The sequence below is a fragment of the Miniopterus schreibersii genome (assembly GCF_964146895.1).
Source record: "Miniopterus schreibersii genome assembly, chromosome: 18".
NCBI classification, from domain to species: Eukaryota; Metazoa; Chordata; class Mammalia; order Chiroptera; family Miniopteridae; genus Miniopterus; species Miniopterus schreibersii.
Genome location: NC_138121.1, coordinates 27,828,755 through 27,854,605, shown reverse-complemented (window position 1 = coordinate 27,854,605; position 25,851 = coordinate 27,828,755). Strand labels below are relative to the sequence as shown.

The 25,851-nt window shown below is 47.5% G+C and overlaps 1 protein-coding gene across 2 annotated transcripts in view; it reads left to right on the top strand.

Moving 5' to 3' along the window:
• The window catches only part of FBXO31 (F-box protein 31), a 35,400-nt gene that overhangs the window by 4,037 nt on the left and 5,512 nt on the right, over positions 1 to 25,851 (top strand). Inside the window, exons 2-8 of one of the 2 annotated variants that reach the window (XM_081119386.1) lie at positions 8,457 to 8,528; positions 12,573 to 12,659; positions 16,490 to 16,566; positions 18,653 to 18,820; positions 19,404 to 19,478; positions 24,265 to 24,374; positions 25,248 to 25,401. In XM_081119386.1, the coding sequence (XP_080975512.1) occupies positions 8,457 to 8,528; positions 12,573 to 12,659; positions 16,490 to 16,566; positions 18,653 to 18,820; positions 19,404 to 19,478; positions 24,265 to 24,374; positions 25,248 to 25,401 (743 nt within the window). The remainder of the gene's footprint in view (positions 1 to 8,456; positions 8,529 to 12,572; positions 12,660 to 16,489; positions 16,567 to 18,652; positions 18,821 to 19,403; positions 19,479 to 24,264; positions 24,375 to 25,247; positions 25,402 to 25,851) is intronic. The other variant, XM_081119387.1, reaches the window with a different exon arrangement.

Here is a 25,851-nt window from a genome sequence, read left to right as displayed (position 1 = left end):
TTACAATGTAAATCAAAATGACAAATTTTTAACTGTGAGTTTAAATGATTATTGTCATCGCAAGCTTATGAAGATGGTTGATAGCTCGGCCTTTAGTTTCACTGTTTCATTCTGGTAGCTTTAATTTCCAGCTTATCTAGGTCAATAATTGGACAATTCCATGTGGTATTCACAGGTGTCTGGTAGAGTTAGTATAATTGTGATTGGATTTATATATAAGAATAGTTGCACACGAGACAAGTGTGGTCTTAACTCTCTGAAGCCCAAAACTTGATCTTTTCTGAACTAGACATTTGGTTATAGTGGATGTTAATAAGGCCAAAGTCAAGCCCGTGTGGGTGAAAACCAAAGCTGTCTCGGCCTTGGTAAATAGGAGGCGGGATCTCAGACTGGCTGCGGAGGTACATGGCCCTAGCCCATCAGGTTTCCTGACGGGATAACGGTGGCTCCAGTTTTTAGTGTTTTGGGAGGGTGAGTGCGACTTACTAATGAATTTGAATGTTTACTACTCAGTGTTTAAGTGTTTGCTTTCTGTATTTTGGTAATTGGATTTTCCAGAACAGAAAACAAGCTACAAAAAAAAAAAAGGAGTGGGAAAGAGGGTGCTGTACATCTGTGTTATTGCTTCAAAGAATTTTGCACCATGATTAACTTGAAGGGTGCCGAGACAAGGCATAACTGTTTAATAGCTCTTTCTAAAATGATAGGATGATTTGGGGGCAGGAGGAAGCTACACTAGAAACTTAAAATGAAGTAGCTTTTTATAACGTTTGGTGAGAGGCTCACAATTTCCAGTGTCCTAGCAGTAATACATCAGCAATAATAAACCACTTATTTTTACAGAACTTTGGCCATGGTAGCCCCCTGCATGTTGGAGCTGTGGGAATAAATATTTTCTTGTGGTATTTCTCTGGGCAGATGAAAAGGTTGCTACTGAGAAGCCAAATCTGTGCTCCTGATTTGGGGCAAGTATATGAGAAAATAGGTGATATTTTTCCTCTTACAGGAAACCAAACCAAACGCAGTCTCCAGGGCAGGGGTGGGTAGATGGAGGGTAAACGCTTTTTCTTGCGTCATTCCTCTGGCTACAGGCCTCCTGCATGTGGGGCTATAAATAAGTCATTTCTCAGAGCACCTGGGGTGGAAGCCAAGTACGTTGTTTTGCCTTTGACCCTGACGGTGCTCTTTTTGGTTAATTGGTGAATTTCGAAATGCTCACTAATTTTTAACACTTTATTCACGCAATAGTTCATGAAGTCTACCCAATGCTAACGAGTTTACAAAATTCAGACCATAGTTCTCAATCAAAATATTCAAGTAATAACAGAAGATAAATTTAAAAACAAAGGAAATGCTCAGACATGTATTTTGTAAGTCTAAGGTGGGTTTACATTCCATCAGAATTAGAAATCTCTTTTTCCCATAATATGCGATCTTTATGACAGAAATGGAAAATTAAAAATCAATATTTAATTGTGTTTCTGCGTGCAGAAGAAAATGCTAGTTCTGTTCTATTTGATATGCTGATACAAAATATGAGAAATGTGGCTTCTGTTAAATACGGCTGAAATTGCAAGGGCTGTCACTGGAAAAGGTGAAATGGGCAAGTTGTTGGGTTTTGGTTTTTGGTTTCTTTATTACGCAAATAGTTGGTTTTAAGGCTGGCTTAAGAAATATTTGTTGATGCCTGTTAAGCGGGTGCTTCTCGAGCCCAGCAGTTTCGGGGGTCGGGAGGGTGGGTTGGCAGTTGGATAAACCGACTGTGCAGGTCAGGGAAACACGTTTTCCTCTGCTCTGCTCACTGAAAGGACTGCGCTTCTCCGTGTTTTTCCAAGTTGAACCTCGTGCAGCTTCATAGAGAAACCTAAGTCTTCCGAAGAGCAAAGTCAAAAAGGGTGAAGAAAAATGGTGCCTCTCAAGGCCTCCTGTTTCTCAACCTTCCGAAAGCGAGCCGGAAAGTGAATCTGGTATCGGAAAGCATTGAGTAAAGACTTCCCCTTGGCCCTATTTCATTGGACAGACACTGGAGATTTGGCAAAAACAATTGGATGGGTGTTAGAGGTCCAGGCGCTGCCATTTCTCCTGTTTTACTGTGTTTATAAAGCGGTTATGTAATGCACTTGAGGATCTGAGTTTGCTTTTATGGCTGTAAAGGGCATGCAAATAAATACAAGGGTGTCTTTGGGCCTTTGGAGAGGAACAAGTGTCCTCCCCCAAAGCTGGCCCTTTCAGGAGGTGGCCTGGGTTCCACACTCATGAGTCAGCATCCTTGGCTGGTGATGTCATCACTGTCCACCCAGTGGCGGTGGAGAGCAAACCTGGAATCGCCAGGCCTGCTTGTCTAGCGCTGGTGGAGGAATAGGGCCATGTCTGGAATATTAGAAAAGAGCCAGTGTGAGATGATTGTCGTCAGACTCATGGGCTTATCTCCAGGTCTCAAAATGGTTGCTGAGATGGAGCAGGTGTGCGTGCACTCAGGAAGGGCGGGCGTCTGGGATAACAGATGGGCCTTAGCCTGAGTGGGTCTCCCTTGGCCCTGGGGGGGGGGGGGTGCTGGGGGCCTGGGGGTGTTCCTGTAGTGGGAGCGGCATGGGGGTCAGAGTCATCTTGCTGGAAGAGCGAGGTTTCTCAAGGTTCCTGTTGGCACCAAAGACTGTTTATCTTTGCAGGGGTGGAACTTGTTGGGAATAAGCCACATCGATTTATGCAGGCAGTTCAGCTGTCCTCAGGAACTATTTGTTTTGCATCTGGAATGTTCTAGGTATTTAATAGGAGACACCTATAGGCCGTGTCCGGATTTTGATTTTTACATTCTTTCCCATCCTAAGGTGAAACACTCTGGCTGCAGAGTGTTTTTCTAGATTGGCTTCATTATTATATTTTTAAAAGGCATTACGTGCATTTAGAGCAATAGCTGAGTAAAGCAGCTGCTAGAGAGAACACCACGGGGGTTTGAAATCAGGGCTCTGTTGCTGAGGCGTGTTCTTGGATATTTGCTCAGAGCAGCTGTGTCAGGAAACCTAGGGGCCTCTGTGCCCCACTCCTCCTTCCCACCAGCTCCCACCCTCCTTCCTTTGACTTCTTTTTTAGCCTCGAAAGTAAAAGTTTTAACCGTATGTTATTAAGGATTATACTTACACCCTAATTTAGTACAAACAGAAATGCTGTCTCTCCAATCAATACTGCCTTATAGTTTTATTTAGAAAACTGTGTGAGTTTACAGCAGGTAGGAAACAAGCCAGCAGCATTCCTCCTGTCCTCACTCCACCCCTTCTCCTGGACTCCCTCATCTTGCCAGGTGCCAAATCTGGGTTGTCCCCTCCGTTCTTCCTGCCTCTGCCTTACCCGGTGGTGCAGTGGCCTCCTCACTGGACAGCCCCCCGCCTGCATTTCCAGGTGCATTTCTGCTGGCTCCACCCGCAGGTGAATATCCACTGTGCAGACCCTGTCCATGCTGCTTTTCTCCCTAAGACTCTTCAGTGCTTCCGTGTTGCTTGTGGACTCCCATCTCCAGCATTCGAGCCCCTCCAGGACCTGGAGAGACCCTCCCTTTCCAGATGTATCTTGTGTGCCCACCAGCTTGCTTCAGATGGTGTCTTAGCACCATGCTTTTTCAAGGTGACAGAGTTCCCTCATAAGTGGCATTTTTTTGGGACAAAGAGGCTAATTGTAGTCTCCTCTCTAATTGTAGTCTCCCAGTACCAAGGCAGTGCACAGAGTAATGATATTAACTTTCTTTGTCACCTTCTGTTCCAGTGCACAGCGTGTGCACATCTCAGTCACGCTGGCACGGGTACTATCCCCATTGGTCCATCTTCGTTTTTAGGGAGGGAGCCTACAGAAGCAGATGTGTGTCCATTGGGCTCTCCTGTGGGGGTGAGAGAGTAGAAAAGAGAGAGAGAGCAAACTCCTCTGTTCCATTCCCACCCATAGAGACTGACTAGATTCAGTGCATATTCAGAAATGCGCTGCCTGGCCAGGTGGCTCAGTTGGTTGGAGCGACGTCCCGAACAACAACAGGTTGCGGGTTTGATTCCAAGTCAGGGCACGTACCTAAGTGGCGGGTTTGATCCCCAGTTGGGGCAACCGATCGATGTTTCTCTCTTACATTGATGTTTCTCTCTCTCCCTCCCTCTCTAAAACCAACAAAAACATATCCTTGGGTAAGAATTGAAAAAAAAGAAAAAAGAAAAATGTGCTGTGGGACAGAGAGGTTTTGGGTAGCCCTGTCACACCCCATCACATAGCACCGGCCTCATTGGACAGGCAATTTGTGATGGGAGGTGGGCGGCCCCTGGCAATTAGGTGCAGCTTCAGTGTTGACTTGACTCAGGCCAAACTACGGGGCTATTGTTTAACTCTTGGCAAAACATCTTTCAGATAGATTTTTGGAAGATTTCTGATTGGAATATTTGAAGTGTCAGTTTAATTTTTTATTGCGGTAACATATACCTAAAATAAAATTTACTGTTTTAACCCATTTTTCAGTGTACCGTTGAGTGGCATTAGGTACATTCACATTGCTGTGCAGTCATCACCCTCCATCTGTCTCCATAGCTCTTCCCATCTTCCCAAACTGAAACTTGGTTCCCATTAAAAATTAACTCCCCATTTTCCCTTCCCCAGTCTCCTGGCAACCACCATTCTCCTTTTGTCTCTATGAATTCAACTCCTTGAGGGACCTTATATAAATGGAATCATACAGTATTTCCCCTTTAGGGACTGGCTTCTCTCACCCAGCATGATGTCCTCAAGGTTCATCCATGTTGTAGCATGCATGTGTCAGGATGTCTTTCCTTTTTTTTTCCCATCCTCTCATGATATTTTTTTCCATTGCTCTTCAGAGAGAGTGGAAGGAAGTGAGAGAGAGAGAGAGAGAGAGAGAGAGAGAGATTGGTTTCCTGGGGAAAGAGATTGAGTCTGCAACCGAGCTGAGCTAGGTGCCCTTGGCTGGAATTGAACCTGGGACTCTTCAGTTTGCGGGCAGACGCTCCAACCACTGAGCCAAACCGGCTAGGGCAGGATTTGTTTCCTTTTAAGGACTGTATAACATTGCAGTTTATGAATGGACCACATTTTGTTTATCCATTCATCTGTCAGTGGACACTTGGGTTGCTTCCACTTTTTGGCCATTGTGAGTAATGCTGCTGTTAACAAGGATGTACAAATATATTTTTGAGTCCCTGCTTTCAATTCTTTTGGTTATATACCCAGAAGTAGAATAATAACTGGATCATATGGTAATTCTTTGTTTTATTGTTTCAGAAAATGCACCAGACTGTTTACCAGAGTATGACCATTTGCTTTTATAACTTTTCTCAAGTCTAGCTCACACATTTTTCTTCCCCTTCCCAACATTTCTTTTTTTATTATTGATTTTTTTTGAGAGAGGGGAAGGGAGATGGAATGGAGAGAGAGAAACATGGATGTGAGAGTGACACATCGATTGGCTGCCTCCTGCACACCCCTCACTGGGGATGGAGCCCACAACCTGGGCATGTGCCCTGAACAGGAATCGAACTGATGACCCCTTGGTTCATGGGTTGACACTCAGCCACTGAGCCACACTGGCCAGACAGCAAGGACAGATTTTGAACGGACAGCCTGCAACACCAAATCCCACACTTAAAGAGCAGCAGTAGGCAGCATGGTTTGGTGTGCTAACTTTTAATCATTTCACATGGGATCTCTGCCGGAGGATGGAGTTAACACTGTTTGTTTTTCTGGAAGAAAGGATATGTAGTACTGGCAAGTACACTGGCCTTAAAGCTATTTTCAGGGCATTTTCCTTAATGACTTACGGGAAGGTTTATAGAACAATCAGAGGATGTGGAATTGTTCTTGGCCACTCTTTTAAAAAAAGATTTTCCATCATGTGGAAAATACTGAACATTTCTTACAGAAACATTTGAGTCAGAATGACAATATTCCACTTGGGTGGATTTGTTGTGATCTTTTGGGAACATTAAGAAAAGCCCAGTAAGGATTGCTGTATTCATTAGCACTACGTCATAACCTTGCTTTTCTTCTGATTGTTAATGGCTTTTTGTGGATACTTTATCTGGTTGTGCAAGGTCATCTCCTGTGTGATATTAGCAATACCATGTTGACAAAGTACACAGAGATTTATGATGATTTGGTCATCCTAGCTAAAAACCTTAGAATCAGTCAGAAGTCCAAGTAATTAATGAGAGGCAATGGTAGTTTCTGTCAGGTTAGAGTATCCATTGGGCTCATAGAAATCATAAACCAAGTCACCAGCCTTCTGCGCTCTGAGCACAGAGGAATGCCCAAGGGACGGTCTCGATGCCTCGTTAAAGGCCTGGCTTTTGACTTCAGGCGCCATCAGCAACAAGAGCACAGATGGATGCATTTTCAGGTCTTGCCCTGTATATAACTGTTGGCCTTCAACACTAACACATAGTACAAAAGTGTGCAATTCAGAGGAGGACACCCTCCCACACCCTCTGCGCCACAGTCAAACTGCTTTGTCAGCGAGGCAGAAAGAAGCTAGTCCTTGGCTGCTTCACGCACTGGTCGCACACTGGAACTGAGAGAAGGAGCTGGCCTTCCAAAGCCACACAGCAAACAAACCAAAGCACCGCTATTACTGTGCGGTAACAATTTTGAAGGGCATCGTTTGTACAAGAGAAGGACAAGGTGCTAGACAAAGTAGTGACAATGACTGGTGGTGTTCAGGAGGAGCCACTTGGCATCACAGAGCCACAGGATAGTGGGAAGACAGTTTAATATAGAACAGACCGTGTCTCCGCGAGAGTGGGGTAGCCCAGTTGCTCCGTTTCTTCTGCTGACCAGGGGTGATCTGCAGGGATTTTGACAAACTGTGGTCTCCCGGGTTGCTGGTAACTCACATTACATGCCCACATTATTTTATCCCTGCCCCAGAGTCTCAAACAGCGTATTTCATGATTTGTGTTTCCTCACACGTTTATAATCTGTATAATCCTCTAGAATGGGGTCTACATTCCTCCTGGCAAAAGGATAAAACAGGTGTATTTTGCCTGATAATCGGCAAGGCCAGGGTTTTAGGTCTTTGACTTCATGTCTGTTCAATAGTGGCAGTAGGGAAAGGCAGGGGCCCCGGGCAGGTCTGATCAAAGGGGTTTACAGAATAGTAACCACCTCGCCCCAGAGAGCTGCTCTAGCCTGTGTGCGTTTTGAGCTCTACTTTGCGTACGCTCAAAATCCTAATGGTTAGGGAAGCGTTTGGGTTAATATCATTCTGTTGAAAAGACCAGACCTCAGGCGTGTTCAGACATGATCGAAAGTGATGAGATGAGGGACAGCACTGTGCAGCTACTGGCCACACTGCATCGATCCGTAATTCAGATGAGTGCTGCGTCACCAACCTCACCAAGCCTCGGTTTCCTTCCCTGTGATGTAGGCATAGTACTGGCCTTAGAGGTGATTGGCAGGATTTTGTTATGCGACTGTCCTGTGAAGCCCCCGTTGAATGCCTGCGCCTGGTATGAGCACAGTGAGTGAGAGTCCTGGTGGTTATTACTGTGGGGTCCTAGGGGCCCCCTGTTCTCATCAAATGCTTGCTGAGCACACACCTGTGCCAGTGCCGGGCTCACCAGTATGAGGCATTCCCATCCTGGGTTTTCATCATTCAAATGGAGATGACAATAGCACCTCTCATGGGCTACTGGCAGGGTAGAGTGTAGTGGTGCCCGGCAGGAGCTTGGCATGGTGCCCAGCATGCACAAAGGTTGGTATGAGGCTGGTGTTATCATTATTAGCTCTTGGCCAGCAGGCAGTTCTGTATTAGTGTGGATTAGTTCAATTACAGTGCTTTCCTTTTGAAACCTTGCCCAGACCTGAACAGAAGGACCCAAGGTTTTGGTTGGGAAGTGGTGGTGGTGGCGGTGGGATTTTGAAAAGTGGGGCCATGGCAGGATGAGTAGAGGGACAGGGAGGAGGAGATAAGATGTGCGCTGTAAGGCAGGCGAGTGGGGAGCACAGGGAGACGAGGAGGGTGTCGAGGGTCCCCTTCCTGGCTGTCCTAAGGTGGCCCAATGCAAAAGGGCAGAGTGTCGAACTCCTCCTTCCAGCGTCTTGCCTGGGTCTTCAATCATAGGATCTGTGTGTGTGTTTAATAGAATCAGTAGTGTGGTGCCCAAACTGGCGATTAAAGGGGCCCTTGTGGAACCCTGACAATGACAATCTCATTTTCATGGGAACATGTGTTTTAGGAACACTGAATTTCTGCCACACTGTATTCATAAGCTGGGGGTTGTCTGATTTGGGGATTGTGATCTGACTAGCAAGCCAAGGCCAAGGCTTAGGCATGTATCCTGTCTCCCTCCCTCCCTCCCTCCCTCTTTTCTCCCTGTCTCCCTCCCTTATCTCCTATTCCTCTGTCTGTCTGTCTGTTTCTATTACTTTGTGATTTCTTGACTACTGTTACATCTAGCAAATGTTTCTTTTTACAGAGTATGGTGTCTGTGAAAATTTACGAAAGCTGGAGATCACCGGTGTGTCTTGTCGAGACGTCTATGCGAAGCGTAAGTTAATCTAATGTCATCCATCATTAACTTCGTTCCAAGAGCAGACACCGTGAGCATCAACGATGGATAATAAATTGACTGAAAACCCAGTTCTATTCTCTGACACCTTAATTTTAATGTCATAATTGATATTTTATTTATTTTAAAGATATTTTTGTTGATTTTTAGAGAGAGAGCAGAAGGGAGAGGGAGGGAGAGAAACGGCGATGTGAGAGCAAAACATCCATCTGCCGCCTCCTGCACACACCCCCACCCCCCCCCGGGAATCGAGCCTGCGACGCGGTCATGTGCCCTGACCAGGAATCGAACCAGCAACCTTTCGGCGCACGGGACAATGCCCAGCCAACTGAAGCACCTGGGTCAGGGCGTAATTCACATTTTATAGACAGCACTGGTAGTAATAGCCCTAAAATGGGGTGGGAGCCTCTCTTCTCTCCCTTTTTGGGCATGTCAGTACCCTTAGTTTTCAGCCCATCACCGGATATTAGGTGTCAAGGACCTTTAGATCTGAGAAACATGTCTGCACTGGGAGCAGACTCTGGGGTGCTTCCAGAGGGGTCCCTTTCTCTGGATTCTGGGTCCATAGCCTACCTGGATGTGCGGATGGCTGATAGTGACTGGGAAATGAAGCCGTGAGCCTCCCACTGATTCCTTCAGCTGACAGGGCTGCCTGTGGGCCTGCTCCTGCCTTCAGCCTGGCACTGGGCTCCAGTCCTTTGGTTCAGCCTTCCCTTCAGATTCCTCTAGAAGTGTGAACCCCCCCAGCCCCCCATTTCAGTTCTTTGCTCCTTTACTTTCCAGAGTCGTCATCAACATTCCGTGAGTGCTCCGAGTTTCCCTAGCCCCAAATATCTTCCCAGCTGGCCTTTCCTCTGTGCCCCTTTACAGGAGGCTGTGAAGGCTCCTGCTAACGCCGGTGTTGCCCAGGAGCAGCAGAGTCACAGGGAGCAGCTGAGTCACAGGGAGCAGCCTGCTCATTCACCACCCCATTGGGATGTGGCGTGTATTATTAGCACCCAGGGCTGGGGATTAAAGAACAGAGTGAGAAAGATATAGTGACCTACGTCTCTTTGGCCTAAAGGTGACTGTTGACCTCTCTGAAAAGGACTTTTAAGTGTTCATCTTAAAACTATCTTAGAAGTTTTTGGTTTTCACATTATTTTGAACTTTCTACCCAGTTCTGCATTGAAAGCAGACCAGGCGATATCTGCTTACCTAGTACCATACTCAGGAACTGAGGGCCGTGCTTCTCCAAGGAAGCATCTGTGGTGCAGGACCACGGAGTAGGCAGGTCATGGGGCTTCACTGTGGGCCAGGCTGCTGACTGCGCCCTGAAGTGCTCCAGGCTTTCTTCCAGGGCCTGGGGCTAGTTGGGGTCACTCTCTGTATTTCATCTTTTCCGTGCATCTGTTCCTCCAAGAGTGCCCTTCTGAGTCGCCCCCCCTTCACGTGGCTGTGCTCCCAGCACAGGCAGAGCATGGCACTTCGGCAGAGCGCTGATGGCGGGGGGAGGCAGGCCACTGCCCCATATCTGGGCCGATTTCATCGTCTCATCCTTTCTTATCCCATCAGAGACTCTCCACACTGTGATCCCATGGCCACTTGCGAGTGTTGGATTGGTGAGTGTTTCTGGGTTAGAATTTGCTGACACTTGGGGTGATTTCCTGTCAAAAGGCTCTGAGTTCTCCGCAGGCCTTCCTCTTCCATGCTCAGTTCTTGGTGGTTTGACCGTGCCCTCCGAACTCTTGTCCTCTCCCACCTGCCTCAGGGAGCCTTGGAGAGGCTGCTCTTGGCACCCCTCTGCCCTGCCACATTTCACCCCCAGTTCTGCCAACTCCTAGCACCTCTCCTCCCCCCTTCTGTGGGCCTCAGGCTTCACCTTTGCCCCCAGCCACTATTTTCTCGCAGGCCACTGCCGCCTGTGCTGTTGTCCCCAGCCCTGGGCCCCACTGCAGGGCCGATCTCCTCCCCCGTGCGCTCTCAGGCTTTGATTTCTTCTCCTGCCTCTGCTTCACATCCCACCAAGCCTGGACCACGTGTGTGTCTCCAGAGAAAGTGAGTCTGGGAGGCCTGAGGGGTCGTCTCTCATGGAGGTGGGACCCTTCTTGTCCTCTCATCCCCTTGGCGAAAACAGCGCCTCTATGATTCCTGCAAAGCCCCGCGTTGCAGAGGCAGGAAGCTGGTTGCCCTGCTCTCCTCCTGCCCTTGCCCTGTTGTCCTTGCTCCGCCCTCGGCTCCTCCGTTGTTTGTCCAGAGCTCAGTGTCCTAAGTCTAGCCAGAGTGGAGAGCTGGAAGAATTCACTCTTGCTGTGGGCATTGGTGTTAGAGTCAGAACCAAGTTCTCGCCGCAACAGTCTGTGTACATACGCACAAGGAAGGTTTCCTGGCTCTTGGGGCTGGCCAGCTGGCTTTTATGAGTATCCAATACGACAGATTCTTCGTTAACTGCATTTTGGGTTTTGTTAGGCCATTTGATGATATTGTCTTAAAGCTGCATGAAGACTGTTCTCTCTTTAAGAGCTGTGAGCACTCAAAATAGTGTCCAGGAGAGGGGCAGGTGCTCACGTCTGCCAGGCATTAGGGACTATGACACCCAGAGGACAACACACCTTACCTGGTAAATAAGGACCCCATGGAGTTCGTCTCAGCTGTGAGTGGAGAGGGTTGGTCGGACCCTGCTGGTGGCTGTCCTGTAGAGGGACACCTGGGCACAGGTGGGCAGGCAGGTGGTATTTGTACACACACCCCCAGGGAAAAGCCCCGAGACTGAAAAATCTACCTCCATAAGCCGGGAAAAGACCAAAGATAGAAGCTGTCTACTCCAGTCTGGTAGTGAATGGAGTTTATTTGGGGAAACCTACAGAAGAGCACGTCTTGGGCAGCTGCAAGACGGAATGGGTCCCAGCGCCACTTGGTAGGCACCAAAGAATTACACGGGGTAGAGGGGACATAGTCACAGGTACTAGTACGTGAATGCTACCAGGTGCGGGAAATTACTTCCCATGCTTGACCAGGTCAGGACACAGTCTGTTCCAGAAACCAGCACATATCAGGAAGCAAGGGAGGGTGCTGATTTATATCTGAGTGGACATCACTTATGATCAGACAGTTTCTAAGGGAGAGTTGCAGAAAGCAACTGTTCTGGCTCCTGTGCAGCTTTCAGTACAGAGAGCGGTCATGTCAAGGAACAGTCTCTTCTCTATAGGTGGGTAGTGACTGCCGAGGAACAGGAAACGGTATGGCCAGGGGTAAATGAGGTGGGCAACAGGGAGGGGACCAGGGCCGTGGTGAGGTGAACACACCTGCATGCGGGGACATGGGCAGACAGAGGGGGACGTCTGGAGGTTTCGACTGCTCATTCTTGACCCCTTGAAAACAGGTGTGAAGTTCAGAGACTAGTTCATATTATCTTTCGTATCCCAAAGTGTTTAATTTGCCACCAGCCAAAGCAGGTTTCACAGTGCAGGAGCGTGTTTGTGAGTTTGCGTTGAAGGCTTTATCCAGGAGAAAATTACTTAGCTTCTGAAATAGGCAGCAGAAGAAAGTCAGCCTCAGCCCCTGGCCTGGGTGGAGGAGTGAGCCAGCCTTGAGTCAGGAGCTGGCATGTGTTGCCCGTTGTCCAAAACAAAACACAAGCAAAGGAAAACACTAGGCATACACTGTACAAGCTGAATATCTTAGTTGGGGCACAAGGGTTCCCTAAACAGTCATTCCAGATATCCACAAGCCGAGCCCTCTGCTCTCCTGCCTCTGAGCTCCATTGATCCAGGACAGTCCAGGGAGGAGAGTGAGCCTGGAGAGTGTTCCAGGCTTGGGGCCATCATGATTTTCTAGTGTGAATCTGTTGATTAAAAGGAACATGTATCACAACGTTTTCTTTCTAGCCAAGCCTCTCATTTTTGTCAAGTGCTTGCCTCCCAAGGTACCTGGGGTCGACTACGACGGGGGTGAGGGAAAAGGGTGCTGAGTCACGTGAAAACTGTTTTATACCCTCGTGAAAGTGGAACCATCATTAGCCCTTTCCCTGCTGTGTCCGTTCAGGTATAAATCCTCGCGTGAAGTCGGGACGTTTCATGAAAATTCTTCCCGATTACGAGCACATGGAGTACAGAGATGTGTACACCTGCCGTATGTACCTCCTGCTACTTTGGCTTTGGCGGGGGAGCCCAGCAAGAAGCTGCATGGAGAGGGCCCTCTAACTCACAGCACGCAGATGCTTTGGTCCTGAGAGTGAGCTGACCTCCTTGGCTTTTGCTGTCTTTTCCCCTTTCTGCACCGTTCTCTGTGGCTCAGCCAGGACCTGGATCACACCTGAGCGGTGGCCTGGGGCAGCTGTACATATGGGCCAGGTTTCTGCGGCATCTTTTGGTTTTTTTGGGTGGTACCAGCACTATCACTCTATTAATGCACATTTTCTTTTTTTAAATTTACCTTTATTGTTGAAAGTGTTACAGATGTCCCCTTTTTTATGTTGATGTGCATTTTAACATTTATCATTTCTTGAGACTGAGAGGACAGAACAGAATAGAAGCCTTAAAACCTTTCTATTCCAAAATGAAATGTAATTGGTCTACATCTAGGCTTCATTAGTTGATTGTGTTTGGACAGCACACGTGAATTTGAAAAAATTACATACACATGCATCTGTATACACAGATGAGACAAAAGTATGCAGAAACAGTTGAATGTTTAGAACCTGATTCCTCTTGATTGGGCTCTGGAAATTTTCCTAAGTCATACTGCGTAGTGATTAAGGCTATCTCCGTTTTTTATTAGGTTGAGCTGAGATGGAGAGCGTGAATTTAGGATCTCAGGAAAGATATTAAAAATATCTACTTGCACTAAAAGCAGTTTTTCCGTTAGTAGAAGTACAGGGACACCCCTGCTGCTTACTACGTCAGCCGCGCTGAATGTGCCTTGTGTCAGCATCACCTGTGTGGACTAAACCCACTTCTGAATCTTTTAAGTGCACAATTCCTAATAAAACCTACTCAGACCACAAGGAAGAGAGTCATTTATGGAATTTCTCCTAACCCCTTCCAGGCTCTGGACATGTCGCTTAAGTGCTCGCTGGCCCCATTTTACTTACTCCAGGGGATGTGGAGATGCCAGGACTGGGCAGCAAGCTTTGGGGTGGTGTCTGAGCACTGTGCATGACTGTGAACACTACCCACAGTGTTTGTGTAATCAGGCCCAGAGCCGAACTGCTTGAGTGAAGACCAGTGGTGAGGGGGGCTTGTCAGGAGTGTGTGTGAGCAGCCAGGAGTGTGTGAGCAGTAGAGGAGGAGCTGGGGGGGTGGCTGTGGCTGGATGGCAAGGGGGTACAGCAGGCCAAGTCTGAAGGCATGAATTCTGTTCTTTTCCAAACCCTCTTAGAAGTAGCCTCTCTAGAACATTTTGTCCTAGACTAACCTACCCTCCCTGCTTATCAGTCAATGAGCCAAGGTGCCTTCTCCAGGCCCGTGGGAGAGAATGGGAGAGAATGTGACGTAGTGCTTATTGATGAGAACAATTGATCAGTCACCACTGCTGTGCTAATGGGGACAGCCTGGCATGGGCTTTTAAATACAAATGGACAGGCACTTAGAAGCTCATTACATCATACATTTGCCGCAAGATTCTTCTAGAGCAACAGTCTATCTGGAATTCTGACCCACCTCTGGGAGGTGGCCAAAACCTAGGAAGTGCCTAGAATTGTCTGGGTGGGGGGGGTTCTTTTTGTTCCCAAGGAGTGGTCAGAAGCTTTCTGTAGCTTGTAAGGATGTGTCACAGGTCCAGACTTCACCATGCCTCTAGGAGACGACTTCCAGAGCCTCTGGACTTTAGCCACGTATTGTGGTGTCCCGCAGCTGCTGGTAGCTGACAGCTTAGAAGAGACTGTTCTAACTAGAGACTGCCGTCCCATATAAGGTTTGAGTGTAGTTATAAAAGTACAGAAAATATAATAAAAATAACCAGTTGTAAGCATTGGTTGCATTTCTCTGTGGACATATTTAAACTGTGAGTGGGGTGTTACCTCTATGACTGTTAGGAGAAAGTTAACGTGAAAAAAGAAAAGTCATTTCAACCAGGATTTCAAACTTTTCTGTGCCCAGGTGTTTGGTGTTCCAGCGCTCCTAGTACGTTTTAACGGAGTGCAGCTCAGAATTGCTTCCCTACCGTTAGCCAGACTTTCCAGAAAAGTCTGCTGTGATGATTGGCTTGTGAGGTACTTGGGACCCTGCACTCTTCCTGGAGCTGTTGAGAACTTGTGTTCCCCTGGTCTCTTAAAACTCTCTGGGCCTTTGTTCTGTTGGACCAGAGTCTTGAGTGCAAGACGCTGTCCTGGAGAGAAGCAAGTCGGCATCATCTGAGGCTGCAGATTCTGACTGTCAGGAGCTTCGTGGCCTCAGATTAGCTGCTTTTGCTGTGTCACTTACATTTTTCTCAATATCAGGCCATATGTTGTTGCCTGATATTCTTGATAATTCATGTCTGTAAGAAGTTGGAAGCATCACAGGGGGATGTATTGTCCTTATGACATATCTAATGCATGTCCCTGTGTGCAGATTGGTGGTGACTGTTGAAATGCATTTTGAACTTAAAAATAACTGTAACTGTAGGGCTCTGAGTTTTGAGGTTCTGACCTAGAATTCTGGCAGTGCTCCAAATTGCTCTAGTAGGTACAGGGAATTTTAGAATGTCATTCACCTCACGGTGAGGAGATGGACAGGCCACTTTTAACCAATATCCAGCTCAAGGCAGTCAGGCAGGAGGAAGTTCCTCTTTATTGGCAGGAGGGTTAGTCAGGAAGAGCCCATATTTAGAGTTCAAAGTTAGAAAACATCTCAGCTCTTGCAGCCAGGCAGGAATCCCTCTGACTGGTGGGGGAGTCTGCCTTCTTCTATTCAGGCCTTCTCCTGATTGGGTGAGGCCCACCACATTGGGAGATCAGTCAGCTTTATTCAGTCCACCCGTTAATGTTAATCTCATCCAGAAACACTCTTACAGACACATCCAGGATAACGTGACCCAGTCCAGTTGCACACGAAATTAACCACCACATGCTGCCTGCACAGAGACCCCAGACCCTATACCTGGCAGTCAAGGCCATGCATAAGTTAGTTGCCCATTAAGTCATTCATTTATTCACTCAACAAGTACATGTGCAAAGGAAATTCAAGTGAAGGACATTTTCCAAAATGTTTTCTGCAGCTGCTCATCTCTGTGTAGTGGGATTTCAGGTTCTCACTGGGTTTCCTTTTCTCCAGTTGTCTTCAGTGAATATGTATACATTGCTTTTGAAATAAGGTGGGTAAGTGCCGTTTTTTTTTTAAAAAAGAGAGATGACCCAACTTAATTCTTCACATACAGCCCCATGACATTTTGAACTCTGCCCCTACCTTTTTTTTTTAATCCTCACCTGAGGATATTTTTTTCTATTGCTTTTCAGAGACAGTGGAAGGAAGAGAGAGAGACACATCGATTGAGAGAGACACATTGATTGGTTGCCTCCCACACTCGTCCTGACCAGGGCCCAGGATCGTGCCTGCAACTGAGGTACATGCCCTTGGCCGGAATTGAACCTGGGACCTTTCAGGCTGCCCCACCTTTTAAAGAATCCCATGCTTCCTCGGTTGTGTAAACTGACGGGAGGCTCATCACTTCATAAAGGCGCTCAGTCTGTGTCTTTCAAGACAGCAGTTCCCAGCCACTAGAGCTGCTCACATAGAGGCTGGATTTCAGAATGACCCAGTTGTCTGTTTTATTATGCTTTTTAAAGACATTTTTATTCTTAGAATTCTTTAGAAACTTTGTAGGTAACATTTGCTGCAATCCACATTCGTTTACAAGGCTCTGTTACAGGCCTTCATAATTTCTTCATAATTCTCTCTTCCTCCTGCCCTTTCCTCTGATTTACTATAAAGTGAGGACTGACTGGTTGGAAAGTGAAAACCTGCTCTTTCTCTCTTCTGTAGTGCTGCACCGGTACAGACACATCTTGGGATTGTGGCAGCCAGACATCGGGCCCTACGGGGGGCTGCTGAATGTGGTGGTAAGTCCAAGAGCCTTGCCTGTGGATTTCTGTGAAGTCAGGACTGCTGCTTCACATGGACAGAACTTAGTGCCTTTTCTACCAGAGGGCCAAGGCAGCTGCTTTCTCTGTGATGTTAATCACAAGGAACTGCTCACCAGGTTATTCCTGTGTGGCCCCGGCTGGTTCTCAGCAGAGCAGCTGTCTCTCCCGCAGTGAAGGTTGCCATGTGCTCTGAATGGTGGCTCTTGAGCAGAAGCCCTAGGGCCGGGCATGTGCAGTTGTACTTTACCAATGGCCCCGATGCTGCTGCAGTGAAACAGGTGCCCCCTGGGGCGCGCTGGCGTTCTGCTCCTGCTTTCCTCTTGCTGGCACATGCCAGAAGCCCAGTCCAGGAGACCAGCCGCACATCACGAAATGGTAGCGGGCCTGCCTCACAGTGGCCACTGGGGCCCTGGACAGCCTGGGTGTGGCTCTTTCGAGCCTAGTCCAGGTGGGCCATCTGGTAACACTGGTTACTCTGTCACTGTGTATTTTGCTCACCAGGTGGGTTTTGGGACAGGGATAAATACTGCTTTATATTCATATTTGGTGGAAACATTCATTAAGAAACACTTTACATGTGTTATGTTTAATATCACTGGGGGAAAGCGTTGCTTTTAAAACATTCTCTGAGGGACAAGCCAGACAGCTCCCAGTGTGGGCATATTTTTTTTCCTTTTAGTCAGGCAGGTGATAATTGTTTTTCATACTGGCAGTGAGTAATAGAGTAAAAAAAAACCCAAAACAAGCTTTTGAAAGCAGGGGATAATTAGGGGAAAATGGAACCTATGACTGAACAACAGCTCTTATCTCAGACCAATTAGCCACTAACGTGATTAATTTCTCCCCTCTTCTGTCGATAGAGCTAGAAGCCATGGATCCAGGCTCTCCTGAGGAGGCAGGAGCGAGTGCTGGGTCATCCCAAATGGGGCTGTCCCTGTCCCTCCCCTGAGAACCTGGGCGCCTTTGTGCTGAGCGCCAGTGTGTGGGAACTGCACCATCCTTTGAGCTGAGCTCTGTCACTTTTCTGTCACTCACTGTTTCAAACACACAAGAATAGCGGGAATGATAGCATGAACTACCAATACCCACCCCTTGGATTCAGCAGTTATTGATAGTGTGCCAAGTTTGTGGCCTCTGTCTCTGCCCCTTGGCTGTTCGTTTTCAGGCATTTTCAAGCAAATCCCAGGCCTGTGTCGCTTCATGTGTTCATACTTCAGTGTGGATCTCTAAAAATCTGGGTATTTTCCTACATATCCACCACATTCTTATCACACATTACAAAAGTGGCAGCAATCCCTTGATACTACCTGAGACCCAGTCCATAGGGAAGGCTCCCTGATTGCCTCAAAACTGCCTTTTGACAGCTGGTTCATTCAAATTGGGACCTAAACGAGGCCCTCACATTGTATTTGTTTTGCCTCATGAGTCTCTCCTGTTGAAAGCAGCACTCCCATTTTTTTTTTCCTCAGGTCAGTTGCCCTATTGGGTGTCACTTTTTGGATTATTCCTCATGTTTTTTTCTCATGTCATTTGACTCCCCCTGCCTCCCACCCCTCATTTAAAGCTGGAAGTTCTCTCTCAAAGGTTTTCTTGTATTCAGGTCTAACTGCTTTTTTTCTATTTAAAATTTTAATTTTTTTCAGCTTTATTTAGGTATAATTGACAAAATTGTAAGATTTATAAAGCACGCACCATGGTGATGTGATATACGTATACATTGTGAAAGGATTCCCACCATCTGGTTAATTAACACATCCATCACCTTATGTTTAAGTTCTACTCTCAGCAAATTTCAGTGATACAATACAGTGCTATCAACTATAGCACATTGTTTTACATTAGATAACTACTTTCTAATTAACAATCACTTGGTGAGGGGGCTATGCTTGTCCCATTGTGATAGATCAGGGGCATCGTGATGTCTGTTGGCCCTGAGGTTCTCCGTGGGACTGGAGAATGGAGACATGGGTGGTCATCATGGACAGCTGCGGGGTGAGGAACCTCTACCTCAGTGCCTCATTGTAACCCTCATGTGGACATGCACCCTTTCTCCTCACTCCAGGTGGATGGCTTGTTCATTATTGGTTGGATGTACCTGCCTCCCCATGACCCTCATGTGGACGACCCAATGCGATTCAAGCCCTTGTTTAGAATTCACCTGATGGAGAGGAAGTCAGCCACAGTGGAGTGCATGTATGGCCACAGAGGGCCCCACAACGGCCACATCCAGGTGAGTGTGTATTTGGGCTCCCTTAGACACAGCCATGCACAGGCGGGGGGCGAGGTCTCCTCTGCTCTTCCAGTCCTGCTCCCAGTTGAGTTCACAGTGGTGTTTCTAGCTACAAGCCTGTTTCCATACAGATCAGGGGAAATGGGAGGAAACGGGGCTCTACCTCTACCCCTTCTTCGTATTATTTATGCTATGGTGCTGTGATGTAACTGCTCAAAGAATCACTAGTTGGAACCCTCCACTGGTTCTGCGTCCAGTTAAAACCTTTTGTTCTTTCCAACCACAATTCATCACTGTTCTTTTTTCAAAACCTCTAACACTGTGAAACTATAGCCCCTTTTTTCTGCTCTAAGAATCCCTTTGGGAAAACACCCCCCCCCTTCTCTGTTGCACTGCTCCTCTGAGGAAGAAGGAAGTGCATGCACTGGGTGGTTCTGAGCTCCCTTTTCTGGCCTGGTCACGATTTGTAGGCATATTGGGCCTCTGTAGACGAGTGGGGTGCATCGGTGAGGAGGGGCTCATTGTCTGGTGGAGAAGCCACGACTGATTTGTTCCCCTCTCTCCTTTGTCGTGAATGCTCAAGATTGTGAAGAAGGACGAGTTCTCCACCAAGTGCAACCAGACAGAGCACCACAGGATGTCTGGGGGGAGACAAGAGGTGAGCCCATACATGCCCCTTCTGTACGCAAGGAGCAGACATGAGGGTTGAATGGTTTGACATCGTCAGCGTGCCACCAACAAGAGGGCCCTCTCCCATGGTTCATCCTCACATTGTTGGCACAGAAAGTGTGTCACCCTTTTGTCAGAAATGGCCTCGTCTGGATGTGTGTATACATGCATAGATTTTTGTTTCCATGCTGTTATGCAGAGAGCCAAGGTCCAAGAAACCTCAGCATATTTCTTGCCAATTCCCAAAAAATAACCTGGCGGACTGGCTTAATAACCTATGAAAGACATGAGTTTATTAGGACTTACGTGCGCACCGGGGGCTGCAGGCCAGTGAAGTTACAACACAGGCTTTCAAAGTACAGAGTTATATAGAGTATAGAAAAATAAAGTAAATGGGGTGACAGATCGTGCATGCAGGGTGGACACGCTTATGTGCAAGCTGTGTGAGATCAAAACACCAGCTGTTTACAATCCAGGCTCACATCCGGGAACAGTTTCTTTTTGCCATTTTCCTTGACCAGCTCCTTAGCTGGCCGGGCTCCCAGGGTCCCACGCACGCAGTCTTACAGATGGCCTTCATCATTTTCCCACAGGGACGGAGGGGGGATTGGAGCTTGGGAAGGGGCCCTGTTCTCACATACCACCCCCTCCCCAACCCTCAGAATGAATGACCAAAAGGAAATAGTTTTCACTAGATAGTTCTCCTTCACCCCTTTGTCAAGGGCTTCCGTGTGCTGGGCAGGTTTCTTCTTGGAGGTGAGCTGCAGGGAAACTAGAGGGCTGCTCTCAGAGCCTCACTGTTGTCCCCACAGGTGGACCTGGTGATTGAGATCTTCAGACCAGGTAGAATAGTGGATAAACCTGCGTGTCAGCTACACCCAAGAGTTTCTTTGTGCGTCCTTTTGTTTGCACGAGTTATTTTACCTTGTCTTTGAGTTGTAGTTTTCTGAGGATCTAAGTCATTATGCCATTTCAAAATATTGCCATTTCTTTTTTTATTTTTAAAAATATGGAACAGTTCACAGATTTGCATGTCATTCTTGCACAGGGGTCATGCTAGCCTCTGCACTCGTCCAATTTTAGTATATGTGCTGCCGAAGCGAGCACAGTATTGCCATTTCTTAAGAAATACTTGAACTTTTAAAATACAGAACACTCATTACAGCATCTATGTATTTGTTGGGTGTACGTTTCTCAGCCAGTTTTTGAATCTCTGATGGCTTGTGCTAGCTCGTGATCCCTCGTGATCCCTTTAGCATCCTGTTCATGAGGGAACCAGTGAGTTGTCCTCCCCAGCCCTTTACGTGGGGCTCCACCCTTCATCAGTACCAGAAGGCAGCCCTGTGGGGTCATAAACTGCATCCACAGGGCTTGCCAACTCTCCCACTTGCTTGCATGCAAACTCTAGTTCCAGGATTTCTGCCAACTTTGCAGGCCAAGTCCAGGCTGTACTGTGAGGTGACCTCAGGACTGCAGGGTCCTCTGCCTGAGCACGGGTGCGTCCTGTGTGACCCTCTCCTGTGATCTGCAAACTGCAGCTGCATCTCCTGGATCTCTGTGAACAGTAGTGTAGCCCTCAGACCACCCCAGACTCCACATCCCCAGTGCGGGTGCTGCCTGGCTTGTCTTCACGGAAGATGGCCAAGGCCAGCCACTACTTTGCTTCCCTGCTTCTACCTGTCCAGGCCGCCTGCCCAAGGTGTCTGGAAACCTGGGGGCTGCAGAGCGGAGCAGAGATGGGGAAGTAATCACCCAGATACTAAAATGATGCCCTATCATCAAATAGAAATCAGCAGAATCTGGCAAGAAAAAGTACTGATACAGCCCCACCTAGGCGCCATCTCCAAGCCCATTTTCCAGCCTCTCTTCATGTTTTTTGGCATTTCTGATGTAATTACAGTCTAACTCTCGGATATATATGTAATTTTTTAAGCTTACTGTTACTCCAGAGATATGTTCCAGTCTCGTTAGAACCCTTTACAAGATTTACTTTTAGTTCAGCATAGCTTTCCATCCTCCTCCTGTGATTAATCGGGTGTAACCATTATGCAGGTGGACATGGGGTTTGTGCTCAAGTGTTCACGTTACTCCTATTACCCTCTTGACCATGTGCTTGAGTGACTTACCCTCTGGGAGCCTCAGTTCTTATCTGTAAAATGGGTCCTGTGGATCCCAAGTGATTTTGGAAGGTTGAATAGAATACTGCATGTGAATGACTTAGCACCAGGCCTGGCTGGAGCCATCCAGGAGGATGCCAGGTGTTATTACCCTCACTCCACTGTCTGAACTCTGTGCAGAAACCTTGTCTGGATTTTGGATCATGCAGAAATGGAATTGCCGAGTAGAAGGCTCTGAAGATGTTCCAGATCCTTGTTACATGTTGTCAGTTTAGTGATCCTTGTGTACATCCTGCCAGGGCAGGTGAGCCCTGCCTCTCATGCTCCTGTTTGCCCTGGTATGGCCTCGGTGGAGGCAAGAACAGTTAGCACGTGGACTTTGAATTAGCTCTGATTCTGTCACTTACTAGCTGGGAGACTTTGGAAAGGTTTCTCTGCTTTTATAAGTCCCAAACCTCTGTAGAACAAGGAAAATGTTAGCACCCATCTCCTAGACCATTGTGCAGATTAAGGCAATAATTATACAGTGCTAGTGCTTGGTGAGCCAGCCTTGGATAAATATTAAACTGGTGGTTATATGTTCTCAGCCTCTGTGTTTTTTCTTATGCATATATACTTTATGAGATTATTTTATAATAAGGTTCTTTGTCCTAAGTAATTGAGTCTGGTTGGTATTCCTAATGACCTTGGCCTTTTCATGCAAAGTAAATAAGATTAGGACTATTCACAGGCCATCTTCTCTATGGCACGGAGCTCAAGTCTGACTTTTCACCATGGCAACATTGAAATCCTGGCTCATTACATTCACTTGCTTCCATTTTTATCTGTTATTTATCTGTTTGATTTTTTAAGGGCTTTTGCTCCATGAGTTGAGCCATTTAAGCGGAAGGTTTTGACTTTGGTGAAGTATAATTTGTCAGATTTTTTATTTTATGGTTATTGTTTTCCGTGTCCTAAAAAACTTTGCCTATCCTTAAGTGACAGAGAGTGTATCTCTCTGAAGTTTGGTAGCTTCACATTATGTTTAGGTCTGTGACCCATCTTGAATTTTTTTCTGTGTATGGTGTGAGGTAGTGATTGTGGTTCTTTTTCTCCATATGGTTGTCCAGTTGTTGGAGCACCATTTGTGGAAAAGACTTTCCTTTCCCCATCAGGTGGCTCAGTCGGCTTTGTCAAAAGTCAGCTGACCAGATAAATATGGATCTGATTCCAGACTCTCTATTTAGTTCTGTTAATATATTTGTCAGTCCTTATGCTCGTACCACCATCTTGATTACTGTAGCTTTATAGTAAGTCATAACATGAGCTAGTGTGGGTCCTTCAGCTTTGTTCTTTTGCAAGATTGCTTTGGATGTTTAGGCTCTTTTTCTTTCTGTATGAATTTCAGAATCAGCTTGTTGGTTTCTGCAGAAAGGCTAGCCTGGTGGGATTATGATTGACATTGAATCTGTAGGTCAATTTGTAGAGAACTGCTGACTTAATGAGGAGTCATCCAGTCTATAGAGACCTCTGACTATTACTAGGCCTCTTTACTTTCTTTCAGCAGTGTTGGGGTTTTCAGAGTGGAGGTTTTACATAGCTTGTAATATTTATTCCCAAGTCCTGCGGTTTTATTTTGTTTTGTTTCAGGCTATTGTAAATAGGATTTAAAATTCTGATTTTACAGTTTTGTGCTGCTAGTATATAAAAATTCAGTTGATTTTTATACATTGACTTAGTTCTAATAACTGTTCTGTTCATTCACTAGTAATTTTTGTTCTTTGCCAGATTTTGGGCAGTAACATATTAAAGCAATTGACAGATTGTAGCTCTTTTGTTGTTTTGGAAAATTGCTTTCGCTTTCAGTTTATAGAGCTAATTCTAGGTAATCATTAGAAACACTATAATGAGTTAGGAACTCATTAAGTTAAATGTTCAGAATCAAGCAATTAAGTACTAAATATCCTTCCCAGTGTTTGATTCCATAATGAATTGAGCTTTGGGGGCTCAGTGTTTATAAAAGCTCCCTTTTTGCACATACATTTACTGAACATACAACAGAACTATGAAGACACATTTGAGAAAGAAAAATCCACCCACAGTCTCGACCTTGGCTGTACCTATCATGTTCCTCATCGGCAGCTGAAAGCGACTCTGGCCAACTTGACCAGCATGGGATTTAGTGAGAGTCCTGCTGTGCTGCTGCTCTCCCAGAAGCCTGAGAGCCAGGCTCAGGCTGTGTCGTGTCAAGCCAGCTCAGTGCAGATGCCTCCACTTTCATGGGTTGACACAAAGTAAGGATCATGTGGCTGTTCCCTGGGAGCTCTGGACATGGACTGTGGCCCCAGCCTCACCCGAAGAGACCCCACGTCCCTGCTGCTTCCCCTGAAGCCTGGGCCCGTGTGCTCTGGGAAAGCAGGGACCAGAGCCCCTTACTTTTAACTGGTGGCACACATCAACAGGAAGGGAGGCCAGGTGCTAGAGACCAAATGCATGGCAGGTCCCCGTTCTCCTGCCCAGCCCTGTCTTCATCTATCCACCCAGGTGGGTTCCTTTATCATAGATGTACCTGCAGCATCACCCACTGTAAAAATGCTGCTTTGTCCACTCAGTATCACGGTGAGCAGCCTCTACCTGCCCATGTCATGGTGGTCTTCACGACCTGTATTCTCTTGGAAGGAATTCCGAACGTGGCTGAGGGAAGAATGGGGGCGGACGCTGGAGGACATTTTCCATGAGCACATGCAGGAGCTCATCCTGATGAAATTCATCTATACCAGTCAGTATGAGTAAGTGCAGCCTCCCTCTGTATCCGGAGCACAGTCCCTCTATGGCCCTGTGAGTGCAGTCTCTCTGTGGGAGTATTGTGAGCTCAGTACCTCCCTCTGTGCCCGGAGCACAGTCCCCCTATGGCCCTGTGAGTGCAGTCTCTCTGTGGGAGTATTGTGAGCTCAGTACCTCCCTCTGTGCCCAGAGCACAGTCCCCCTATGGCCCTGTGAGTGCAGTCTCTCTGTGGGAGTATTGTGAGCTCAGTACCTCCCTCTGTATCCGGAGCACAGTCCCCCTATGGCCCTGTGAGTGCAGTCTCTCTGTGGGAGTATTGTGAGCTCAGTACCTCCCTCTGTGGGCTCGGGGAGCACAGTCCCCATCCCACCTCCCCACCTGTCCCCCGTGTTTTCTGTCTTATTTATCATCATAATGCACCAGCAGTATGCTCTGGTAGGCCTGCTGTGTGTGCCTAGTACTCGGGGTTGTTTTCCCACATCCGCACTGGGAGGCCTGTTCTCTCAGCCTGTGTGTCCTTGGGCCCTGTCCCTGCAGCCTCTGTTTAGCCCCTTTGCCATGTTGCCTGCGCGGTCTTAAATTCCTGTCCCTTCCCTCCGCTGAGAGCGCCACTCCAGCTGCCTTGGGGCGCCTGGCAGAGACATGTGAGCCCCTGTAGAGCCTTGTTGGAATCAGAGAAGGTGTGAGGGTGCTGTGCACATGTGGGTGGGGTGAGCATGGCTCAGGAACATGGGGTGCCCCTGCTCCCCACTGACCTGGCTATGCTAGTCTGCCTGCCTTGCCTGTCCCCTGTGGAGGGGCAGGGAGGTGTGGGCTCTGCACTGCTGCAGCTCTGTGGGGTTCTGCCATGCTCTCACACCACCCATTCCCCCCGCAGCAACTGCCTGACATACCGCCGCATCTACCTCCCGCCCAGCCACCCGGACGACCTCATCAAGCCAGGCCTCTTCAAAGGCACCTATGGCAGCCACGGCCTAGAGATTGTCATGCTCAGCTTTCATGGGAAGCATGCCAGGGCCACAAAGATTACGGTAAGTCCTGGGGCTGCCCAGTGGGTCCAGCCTTGTGTGGACCTGTCAGGTTAGCCGTCGAATAGTGTGACCCGGGCTGTGCCTTGGCTATTTGATGTGGCTGGGACCTGCAGCACAGCTTCACCAGGGAGCTGGTTGGGATGCAGATCCTCAGGCCCTACCTGGACCCACCCAACCAGGATCTCGGGATTTTGAGTATTTTGCTTTCCCACATGGCTCTTGTTCTGGCTACACACTGAGATACCTGGGGAAGTTGAGAAAACAATGATGCCCTTGCCCTACCCTACAGATTCTGATTTAATGGGGGGGGCTGGGTAAGGACTCCACAGGCTCCCCATGTGACCCCAAGGGTCACCACATTGGAGACCCCCTGTGGTAGTATACAGGCCCTACTACCTGTCCTGGCCTCAACGGCTTGTGAAAGCAATTGGAGTGTGTTGAGCCGAGTAG